The following is a 12,168-nucleotide window of genomic DNA, read 5'->3' as shown; positions in this document are numbered from 1 at the left end:
ATGTTCTTTCGTTCTTTGATAGTTCATGTTTCTCTAATTTCTTTCATCACATATGAAAATGGATCTCTTATTCGGAATTATTCTTCCGCTGGGATAAATTTAAACAAATATTGTTATATATCCTCACTACATTTCCTCGTATTTAATAATCTCTTTGAAAGTTCTCAGCATTATTAAAACTTTGCTCGCGTTTTCAAGTATTAAGTTCTTTCTTTATTTGCTGCCAGACATGTTGAGAACAGTAAGCGTCCATTACCAGGGGGCTCAAATCGAGTTTTTTTATGTGGGGGAATGTGGTGGGCCGCTAAGAAAAAAAAAATCAAGGGTTTTTTTTTGCTCAAATAGGTCTCGAATCTAAACGTAGTGCTTTGATTGCCTAATTTCATGCTGTGAAACGGCAGAAAGACTTATGTCGAGAGCTGTCTAATATACGTGTATTTTTTTTTTTATTTCGCCTTTCACTTGGAAGATATTTGGAGATCAGAAGTACCAAAAATCGGTATTGTGGGTGGAGGTCGTCAAACTACAGTGCCAACACCTACCAAGGTAAAGTTTATCAAGATGCTCTCTGAGAGAATTTCTCGACGTAGTTTCACCAAATTGGCGATAGATTCGATACTTGAATTGGAAGATGATATTTTTTCTCCTGCCGGTGAGCCGTTGTATCTTTTTCGAAAAATTCATGATATTTACGGCTTATGTTCTTTCGTTCTTTGATAGCTTATGTTTCTTTAATTCTTTCCGTCCTCTACGAAAATGTAATTATTTTCAGGTACAAAGATGTACCAAAACGATTTCATAACATCAGTATTGATTGGAAGATGATCTTTAGACCAAGCCATACTTCCGTAAATAATTTCAAATCTAATTCTCATTGGTGTTCCAAAATGGAAATGAAGAAAGCAATTTGCTAACATAATTTTTTTAACCATTTTTAATATTGGCAATCTTAATTAATTTATAATATTTTATCCAGTGACAGGACGAAAGCTTCATTTTGGAACCTAGTGAAAATCATACCATTTTTTTTTTACCAGAATGAGCTAATCACTCGAAATACTTGGGACTTAAATTAAATCAGTATACTTAATTTCTTAATTCTCACATGAACAGGAACCGTACGAAAATGACATGTTTTGTTCTCGGTTCTGAAGCTTAGATAAGTTACATGTCTAAAATTTATTAAAACATTTCATAATGACTACCCATTGCTGAAACTGAAATCTTGAAAGGGTCTTTCAAATAATGAAGTTTATCAAAGCTGTTTTTCAAATCCTGTTATAAAAGTTCAAAAGTCTTATGTAGAAGGTTGTAGAATAATAAAATGAGTCGATTTTGGGGTAGTTTTTGAATTTCTGTGGAACTAAGATCTAAAAAGCATAGTTTGGTTCAAAACTACGATTGTTATTTAAAAACTTTTAAAACTCACCGTCACTTTTCCGATCCCGGCTGCTGCGGTTTCGCGATCCCGATGACTGGAAGCTCATTTGTGAATGATCCAAGCTTGTAACGGCAGACATCGCACTGTGCCCGTTATCCCGGAAGTCTCCCGTTTCGGCCCACACTGAAAAGAAAGGAAGTAGAAAAATTAAATGAATTTTGCGTTCAGTATTGGTCTTTTCTTTAAAAAATATGATTAAATAGAAAGATTCTCAGAAGCATATGCTAACAAGGACATACAAATTTATGCCAAGTATGGCATCGTTGGCGGCCTCACTCATCACCAAGTCCATGAACCGAAGAAAGGCGGGACAGTTCCAACGAGTGGGAAAAACAACTTGGCAAACATTTCAGACCCGGGGAAAAAGTGTCACTTTCCTAAACGGAATCGATAAATCTCGTTCCTTTGCCGCGATGCCATGAACCAATTAATGCAGCTCATGTTCTGAAGAGTTTTTCACAGCCATCGTCAAGAAGCTGGTACCTAGTCATGATGAGTGATCATTCTCGACACAGAGAAAGAACACCAACCAAAAAAAAGAGAGAGAAACCAAACTTACAACCGTAAAACCGTGGTCCTACAAGGGAAAATGTGTCCGGAACTGTTGAAAAACGCACCCGGGTCCCCATGTCCCAGGCCATTGCGGACAAGTGTTAAATGACTGTCTTTAACATTCCAGATTGTTTCTTTTTTTTCCTACTCGTACATATTTGTGAACAGCCGTGAAATTTTGGACGCAAAAGGAAAAACGTTCAAAATCGTGCGTGTCCCATTTGCTCGACACGAGAGTGTAGGAGACAAGCTTTTCTTTCGAGTATTTTCTGCGCTCACAAAACATACCGGTGTGTAGGGACCTGCCTGCGTGTGCGACATAATGGGATAATTTGTAGTGGCGTAAATTTACATAACTTTTAACATGGATGGCCCCGGACGATGAGTGTCTTGTTTCCCTTTGGTGGGTTTTGCTTTTCCATGTTCTCTCAACTCGGGTCGATGGTTGTTATGGGAGAAATATTTCATCGACCTTTTTTCCCCCGGCCCGGCTGATACCTTACCTGAAGATGTTTGCATTTCTAAGGTTCGTTCTGTGGATTCCACGCGTACTGCGTGCTTGCCGCAGATTTGTAGCTAACCAGAATGTAGTTGAACATATGGGACACGTGGTTTTATGGGCTGGTGTTGTCACATTTCATTGATGGGTCCAATTTGGGCATTAATTTATGGAACAATGTTTTTTTTTCATGTTACTTCTTATTTCTTGGCAATTGATATGGTTTTATGATGAATTTACAACTCAAAACTTTGTTCGTATGTACTTGGCTATTCAGCAAAATTTTTTTTGGCAAAAGGTCATTCAGTCGATAGACGTTATGTCGAATAGATTTTTTACCAGAAGGAAATTTGACTTCAAACCATAACAGCCGGGTGTTTGCTGCCGCGAGTGGGCTCGTCCCACTAAAACCACCTTGAACTTCGTATGCCATATGGCCCCCTCGGATTCACCTTGTGAAACTACTTCAAAAGGTAAGGTCTGCTTATGAACACCTTTTCCTGTTTCTCATTTTTGGTCTTTCTCCACTTTCTTCTATATCTCCTTTTCCTCTTTCATCAACTATAGGCTGGAAAAGAAGACCCGGGACGTGTGCCGATTTGATAACGCTTTGAAAGTAACTCAGGCTTGTCACAGCATCCACCCCTGTATGATTCCTTACCACTGAGGCATGGTCGATTGAGAAACTTTCAAGCTAGAATGCCGTCACGACCACCCCGGATGGTTTCTCCGCTTCCTTTTGCTGCATCGTAGCTGAGTACGTGAGACCTTTTAACATACGAGGCCCAAGATCTTCCTTTACCTTGTCAAGTTTGGTTGACTAGCTCTCTCTCTCTCTTCGTTCATCATTTTTCCCGATTCGTATTAGATCGCGTATGATTGAAACAAGTTGAGCATCACTGACTTTCAGTGTGTGCTGCACGGCTAACAACAATCCAAAACACAAACACTCAAAACCCAAAACTTGTAGCATTATCACAATTTACTTACATGAAATTTCACTAACAGGATATATTTAAAACCTAGCCTAGCTTACATTATTTTATCCTACTTACGGGCCCGTATTTCCTACATTAGTGTACAAACTGACAAACAAGACGAATAACATCTATATCACATTTGGTTCGGCACAGAATATCACAGCTGAATATCACGGAATTTCTGACAACCCTGCCTGGTTACACTGCTCCACGGGCACGCACCACTGCCCGGAGCACCTCCGCTGTCTGCTTCTGGCTGGTTCTGTTCCGGCTTGGCCAAAAGAATGAGCTGGGCCCAATAGTGCGTTGAGCTCCCGAACAACGACACTCGGCTCTCCAACAACGGCCCTGTAGAAAACAAACATTGTTTCTTCTTTTCTCAACGGTTTCCTTCACTATTTTGTCACTCACCCCGTTGGGGCGGTTTGCAATGATAAACCGGCTCTACCAGCACAGTTTGCAACTTTCGGCTCTGCTTGGCTTGACGTCGGGGCTGGATGTTGTAGCGTGATGTTCAGCAAATCGTTTCCTGGGTGTTAAGATAAATGGATATTTATCCGATCTGTGTTTAACCGAATTGTTTTCGCTCACCTCCTGCCGATGCGGACCGACCCGGTCCTTTATAGGTTACGGCTACGGGATGCAACGGCTTACGCGACACCAACAGAAACGGTTAATTGTTTTGTTGTGCAATGTTGTTTTGTTTTTTCTTTGTTCACGTGCACATGTGTTTTCGTTTGACAGGTTACACTCTTAATTATAAACATCGAATGTTGGCTCGGTTTTACCCAATTTAACATTTAACACGCACAAAATTAAACAGCTACATGATTTGCCAGATTTCATCGACTATAGCACGCCACGAATATTCGTTGTGACACTTCACCCACAATGTTATCTGCGTACAAATTTTGAAGTTTTTAAGCCTTAAAAAAAACCTGGGGCTGAAAAATATGTTCTGCCGATTCCTCCGTATCTGCAAATTCTGGCAATATGACGAGCTAATAAGCTTGAGCCGTTGAAGGTATTGCTTAAAACACCCTGGACCCAAAAGGAACTGCGTCAGACAGAAGTTTATCATGCCCACGATGATAAAAGCTGCATCTGCGGGTATGGTCATGTATGCACTAGAAACTCGTATGGCTATTAGCAGATGTGGGCTCCGTAATTTGGATCTGTTGCGCTCTACCTCTATGGCTGAGCCCCGTATCGTAGTTTCGACAGTGCTACGCACGCAAAGAGACGTCTCTTGATACTCTTGAAACATGACAGTTCGGCATAATCCAGGCCAATGAATCGATGATTTTTGATTCACTTTTCCTACAGTATTTGACATGCGCACCCAAATTTAAGCGATTGTTGACCATCACTCGGAGGTAATTCAGCTGCTGATTCGAAGATGTCGCGTGTCCTCCAACAGTAATCTCCATGTGCGGCACAACTCTTTCGTTGGTAATGAGAAGTACTTTGGGTTTATGGTGAGCTATCTAAAGCTCGACTCCCTCCATCCAGATGCCAACCCTTTCTACAAGCACCCTGTCAAGGTCTTCTACCTAATCGATTGTTTCGTCGGTGATCATGAGCACGATATCGACAGCAAATCCGAATATCTGCGCGTCTACTGGAAGTTTCAGCGTTTACACTTAAGACCTCACAGCACAGGTCCGAGTATGGAACTCTGCGGAACACCGCTGTTAGGCTAGTAGATTGTAAATCGGTTTCGGTTTCGTAGGTCAAGACACGATTTTCAAAAGGCTTCTTATTATCCTGCAGAGGGTATTGGGGACACGCATCCTGTGGAGCGGCTAGCGTTGTTGAAGGCATTTTTAACATCGATCATCACAATGGCGCAATGACGAAAACCTTTTGCTCTTCTTTTGGTATGAGCGTTTCGCGTGTTCTGTCACCATTCGGATGGCGTCCACCGTAGATCTCCCTTCCCGAAAAGTTAGTTTGTTGAAGATAGTCCTCTTTAGTAATTTACCAAGGGTATCCAATAGACAGATAGGTTTTCCCAGTTTCGGTTGTGACACCAGCTTCGCAGTTTTCCGACGGTTACGTAAAAAATCCTCAGTCGAGACGCTTTTGTAACACCACTCTGAAAGTATCTGGAATACACTGAATTCGGGATTCCGTCCGGGCCAGGAGCCTTCTGCTAGTTTTTTAGTGTCGGCCACAAGTTCCTCGTTCGTGATTGGCTCGATGTGTGTGGACTCCCGCTTCGTAGGGGCTAGTGGCCATTCACAGCGATCTCCTTCAATTTTTCCGGATCTCCCTAGTGCAACTCTATATGCTTTGCCTCATGGGTTGTTGTCTACGCTCTGGCACAGTGCTCTGTAGCAGTTGCTCCTTGCTCGTCATAACAGCTCGCTTAAGTGCTACCCTGGGTACTCGATAAACGGCATCTCTCGATTCTCTGCCGGCATCGTTTCTCGCCCGTTGAGCTTGCCGCCTGGCTTTAAGGCAGCTAGCACGCAGCTCGGCCATTTCTGAGGTGCACCAGTAAGTCGGTTTTCTTCTGATCATATTCATGTCCCACGCCGCTATTATCATTTTCGTAAGCTATTCAGCGATTTGTACTTGCGATCAGTGTTCCGAAAATCACTCGGAAGAAACGCTCATGATAGGTTTCTAATTGGAAAAATTCAAAGCCGAATGATGCTGCCTATAGTTCCCTAGAGAGTCGGCAGAGCAACAATGCGGAATCAATGTAAACAAGATTCAAAAGCGAGAGCGGATTCGCATCAAAGTCGATCTCTCAAGCTCACTACCTGGTGTATCAGAAGTGATTGAGACACTTATTGATACAAGATCCGATTCGAAAATCTACTCACTCACTCACTCAAACTCAATCAATGCGGCCTTGCATCGATTTATACTGCCTGCGTACCATCTGCCAAAACGGCAGATACATATGAACATACATACTGCCTGGGTGTTTGAATTGCTTTTTTGGTCCTCCCCAACAAAAGCAACAACAAAGCAAGATGTATCAGGCAGACAGCATTCGATCATCGATCAGTAAACGAGTGAGTGAGTGAGTGATTGAGCAAGAAAAGTTATTGACTGAAGAAAGAAACTGAAAATTCGGTAGCTCCTCACTCAGTTGAGGAGTCCAACTGGAGAAGGAACGTCTTTCTTTCAATTTTTATTTCTTTGATTCTCGGAGCAGCACTGTCGAACTCAAACTTTGCCTCGCTGGGAGACAAATCAACCGACAATTTAAGTTTTGCTTTCGCCGTTGAAAACGTTTCAGTGTCTCTCATGAGAATTGAGTGATTTTCGGAACACTGCTTACGATGCTCTCTGCATGTTCATAGCTCCGACGCAGACTTCCTGTTCTTAAGCTTTTGTCTTACATCTCCGCTCACGGATCGGCTTGGTTGCCTCGCAACCACAAGATTTCGGTCTCCTATGCTGTATGCGTATCGCTTGGTGATCGCTGTGGATGTAGTCTTCACGCACTCTCGAGTTCATATCGGGTCTAAGTGATGGGCTCGCGAATGTGACACTAATCGCTCACGTTCTGTTTTGTATTCCATGCTTGCGATATGTGCTGGCAGCTCAAATGGGTTATCAGGCCTGAAAGTTATTTAGCCGTAGACATTTTGGCCGAACGGACGCAAGGCCAATAAAATGTAAGGTTGAATAGATGTTAGGTCGAATGAATGGTAGGCTGAAAGGATTTCAAGCCAAATGGACAGTAGGTAGAAAAGATGATAGGTCGGATGAACTTTAGAAGGAATGACGCAAAAGTGTGGATTCAATGCTCGAAATACGGGATTTTTACATCTGAAATTCATAAGATTAGCATCCAACAGACCTTACGTCTATTCGGCCTGACATCCAATCAGCAGAAACATCTTCGACCAAATAACCTTCGGTTTTATTCACATTCGAGCTATTATCCTTTTCAGTCAAACATCCTTCGGCCTAGCGCTCTTCGGGCTTAGATCTTTCGAGCTAAATGTCCAATCAAATTACTAATAAGGGGGAATTTTTGTGCCATTAGGAATGTATGAAGAATATCTTGAATATTCCAACAAATTTGTATACTAAAACTTGTGTATGAAAATGAAAAGAATCCTTATAGAAATTAAAGCAGTTTCAACATAAAATCATTAAAAGTAAGATGCTGAAAATTTGATTTCTTTATAAATACTGACAATATTCAATTATGTTATGATTGGAAATTAAAGTTATAATATTTTCCTTTATTTAAAATCTGAAATCTTTTTAAAAATTGCAGTTTTTAGAGTTATTACTACACTGTTGTAATAATTTTCATAAATTTAACTTTTTCTTTGTTCTGTTTGATGAATTCTAAACTTTTAAAAAATCAAGACCCTAATGGAGGTCATTTGTTCAGTTTTCAAAACAATTTCAATTATTTCATATAAATTTAATAAAGATGTTCTACCAAAATAAAAAAAACTCTAATACTCTTGGAAATTTCTGTGCTTAAATTTTAACGAAAGTAGGTTATTCTTTTCAATGATCCACAGACTGTCATTTTGTGAAAATTGAAATCCAAACAATAGTTAGCGAACAAGTGAGGAAACGTGTAAACAACATATTTTTATTACCAAAAACAAGCAAAAAATCACCCTGTTGTTGGTGGCTTTGCTTTTTTTTTATTGTACGATTCAATAGCCAACAGAAAGTCAAAACAAACCGGACAAAAAAAACTTGGCAAGAATGGCAATCCTAATTCGCAACAGATTTTGGCGCAATAATCGTAACCATAATCATAACACGAATTAAATTTCAATGAAGTGTGCCATCCACCTTTTCTTTTCGTTTCGAACGGGAAGGATCGAAACCCTTCCACGAAAAAAAAAACAACAACTTTGGAACATGACAAAAAAAAAGAACAACGTTACCCAGAAAAACCCATCATCACGCGGTTTGTAATGATGTTGTCAATCGAACCAGAAGAGTTCATGGAACCGATTTTTGCTTATGGTTTCGGGGGAGAAAGAAGTAGGGAAAAAACAACACCATCGACCAAAGTGTTGAAAATATCAAAATAATATATTGATAGTTTTATGGCTTTGGGCCCTCTGGACATAAATTATGTTCGGGTGTTGCTACCACTGCATGGCCGATGGCTGTTGACGTTTTACATGTTTTTTTTTTCCTGCGGCTAGAACATGACACCATACCGCAATCCTGCCCGCTAATGAAAAAACTGGGAAAAACCGCAACTGAAACACGGTTGTACTGGATGATGAGCTCTTGAGAGGAGAATTTGTACTACAATTTCAATAAAAACTGTCACAAGTTTAACTTATAAAAGATTTTCAGTAAGTTTCCATTCTTGAAAAATTTGACCTCAGGTTTAATTCCTCATTTGTCACAAAACCATCGTTTGCGTTGGAAACTGAAAATTGAAAACTTTTAGCTTGGAAAAACTCAAAAATAATCGACATGTTTTATAAACATATTAGCCACCAAATCAAATCTCTGCAGATGGTAACCCAATTATTTTGCCGAAAACATAAAAATCTCCTGACCACAACTGGCTGGTTTTCGGGAGAATATGAATTTCATCGCCTCTAATTGCAACCCATACATCATCGATCACCCCTGGCAAACAAAAACACAAGAAAAATCGGAAACTGGAAAAGGGTTGAATGCCGGTGGATAAATGATTCGGCACAAACGGAACCCTTTGGATTGTTCTGACTGCCGGATGTTCCAAAATTCATCTGACCAGAGGAATAGCGCGCTAGAAAAAAATGTTAGGGCGCAAGAAACATGTTCAAGTATATCACCATATTTTAGGTTTATGGAACCGCAATCCGCAATTTTATGGACAGTATGTTGTCATAATATTTGGAACAGAGCATTCAAGAGTGATTCAACAAATCTTAAATCAAAGTCATGATGTGAAAAGGATCTTTGATCGATATTTTTCCTCAGTATGTTAATATATATAAACAAATAAATTTGAAACAAAGATATTGGAACCATCATAATACCTCACATGAGTGTGGCTCATATAAAATCGGATGTATGTCCAAGTGAAACTAAAACAAACCATTTTTGACGGTCGCCATGTATGCTAAAACAAAATTAAAATCAAAACAATGTCATAAATTTTTTGGAATTTCTAGACGTTGCTCATTACATTTCGACGAGCAATCGTGCTTGCTAAACAAGTTTTTAACGGTCGCCATACAGACCTCAGGATAAGAATATAAGATATCAACTAACAGTGCGATTCAAGTTTTTCAAGCACCTTTGAAATCTTGCATCAAAATGTATAATTGATTCTCATTTTCAAATTTTTTTTTGGGCTAGATGTGGTTCTAGTAGTTGAGAAAAATTTACATCAATTGAATAGATTTTTTCAAGCGTTGATATTTTTTTAAATGACAATATATCATATATATTTTTTACATATCAAACTTTCATTTAGTTCAACATTAACCGAAAGTAAGCTCCAAGTTGTTTATTATGTAACTTATTTTTGTGTATCGATTAAAAGTTGAGGTAACTCTTAGCTTATTATGTCATTCCATTAAAAAAAAAATCTAACCATATCTTAATCCGGTTTATTTCATTCGGAGCTTCTCAAAACGCACTCAATTATTCCTCCGATATGTAAAACGCTCATTACGGTTGACAGTTTTCTGTGCTTTTTAAACCACAGCACTTCAATTTAGCTGCCAGCCACTATTTAGCTAGCGCTCAATTTACTACTCAGCCCAGAGCTTCTTCAAAGTGGGTGTGGAATACCGCAAAAATATCTTGCGGCTATCGGACGCGACATTTGACTTAAAATATATTGTTTCAGTAAATTTTCGTTTGGTTCCGTTTCTTCTGAAAGAATCGAAACGGCAAATAATTTAAAACCTAGCTTGTCAACCGGTGAGAGAAAAAAAACGGCCACAAATCATCCGGTTGAACGGGTTGATTTGGGGCCATCTCAATGCTGCCAGCAAAATTGTGAGAGAATGTTTAATATTTTATGTTTTTTTTGCCGTCTACGATCATTTGTTTATGGCTGTTGATGTTTGGGTCGTTTGACACTAAAAAGGTTGAACATTAAGGTTAAGAAAATATTTAAGTCGTTGTTTAAAAGGTAGTTGAAAAAAAAATGTCCGAGAAAAATAACCAAACCAAATTGATCCCTCAAACGTGTTGATTGTCCAATCATCGGAAATTATCGTAATCAGACGGTTTTGCGCAAACGGCGGAATTACGGGAGTCGGGTAAAGTTCAACGCAAACAGTGCGCGGGAGATTATTATCGTTTGACCGAAAACCGAAGAAAAAATTCACGTGCCATAAATTCAAACATGCCGAATTCGATTAATCAGTTCGATGACGCGGCAATCACACGACATGATTAAAAAAAAAAAAAAAGGGGACAAATAAACAGCACGGCAAATGAGTCAACAAAACGGGCGATAATCAGCATACTGAGAAAAAAAAAACGCTGAACGTAGAAGGTGAACTCTTGAAGATCAATAAAATTTATCAATCGAGCTGGTTTTGTGTTTATTTTTAAATTAAATGAAAAAATATTCCCGATTCAGATTTTTTTCAAAAAAAAAAAAAAACTTTTAATGTCTCTCAAAAGCAGGATTGCTCGAATTCCATTTTTCAATTTGCCTAGCATCCTAAACGAACCCGAGGGAACAATCAAAGGCTTCCTGAACGACTCGGGCGGCAAAGAAAATCTGTCCCTTTAGCTACAAACCGCCATAATGGTGATTATCATTACATATTAAAATGCTATGCAGTGAACAACTTCAACCGAGAGCATGAGAGAACCCTTCGTGCTTATCTTCGAGTCCACATTTGTTGGGTTCAGCAAAAAATCACTAGATAGAACACCACACTCATCTAGGCTAAGAGAAACATTTTACCCAACAAAGCACAGAAGAAGTGGAAAATTTATTTGACCAGAAAATTGGTCCCATATGGCTTATTGTGAATATTCCTAGTGTGTTTTTCCCCGGTCGAATATTCTCCGAAAATTCCCTATCTTCCGCAGGATGGATCGAAATCTGGCTTTTGAACAACCCTCGTCGAATTCTTGTTTCGGAAAAGTGTCACTGATGCCCTAACCAAACTGCTTGGTAAGGAAAATCTGAACGCCCAGTTGGATTTCGATCAAGGTGCCAAAGAAATCGGAACGGTTGAATAAACTGCGAATAAATTGGTGATCCTATCGGTTGGCTGATAATCGATATTTTCAAAGACAATTCGAATTTTTCTAACCAAACGTGCTCATCACGGAAATTAAGAACACAAAAAAAAAAAAACAGTTCACAACCGTTAATTCTAAACCAACGATCCCCAAACAAGGAAAAATTCCGAAACAGTCGACACTAAAACATGATTTACGACTCCAACGATTAGTAGGAAACGAAAACGGAGCAGTTGAATTAACACTGTTTATAATTAATTGGTCTAACTATTTCACGCCATGTTTGCATTCTGTCTTCATTGGGAAACTTCAACGAAAAAAAAAACGTTCAACTTAAAAATGCCGTAAAACACACCAATAAACACATTCGTTGGGAGGAGTGGCACTCCGGAATTTGAGAGACCGCTTTGTACATGACGTACTTAACTGGCAGACTTGAGTAGGAAAACAATGAACAGACAGACGAAAAAAAAAAACTCGAGAAAATCTAAGACAGAGGGATAAGAACAAAAAAAAATTGAAAAATCCCACTC

The 12,168-nt window shown here is 39.3% G+C and overlaps 1 protein-coding gene across 1 annotated transcript in view; it reads right to left on the bottom strand.

Moving 5' to 3' along the window:
* The window catches only part of LOC129739061 (pituitary homeobox homolog Ptx1), a 145,765-nt gene that overhangs the window by 73,533 nt on the left and 60,064 nt on the right, over nt 1–12,168 (bottom strand). The window contains exon 3 of the mRNA XM_055730438.1: nt 1,430–1,564. Within this exon, the coding sequence (XP_055586413.1) occupies nt 1,430–1,564 (135 nt within the window). The remainder of the gene's footprint in view (nt 1–1,429; nt 1,565–12,168) is intronic.

The sequence above is a fragment of the Uranotaenia lowii genome, chromosome 1, assembly GCF_029784155.1.
Source record: "Uranotaenia lowii strain MFRU-FL chromosome 1, ASM2978415v1, whole genome shotgun sequence".
In the NCBI taxonomy this organism is placed as follows: domain Eukaryota; kingdom Metazoa; phylum Arthropoda; class Insecta; order Diptera; family Culicidae; genus Uranotaenia; species Uranotaenia lowii.
Note: the sequence above shows the minus strand (reverse complement) of the source record. Positions and strands in the feature narration are given on the sequence as shown.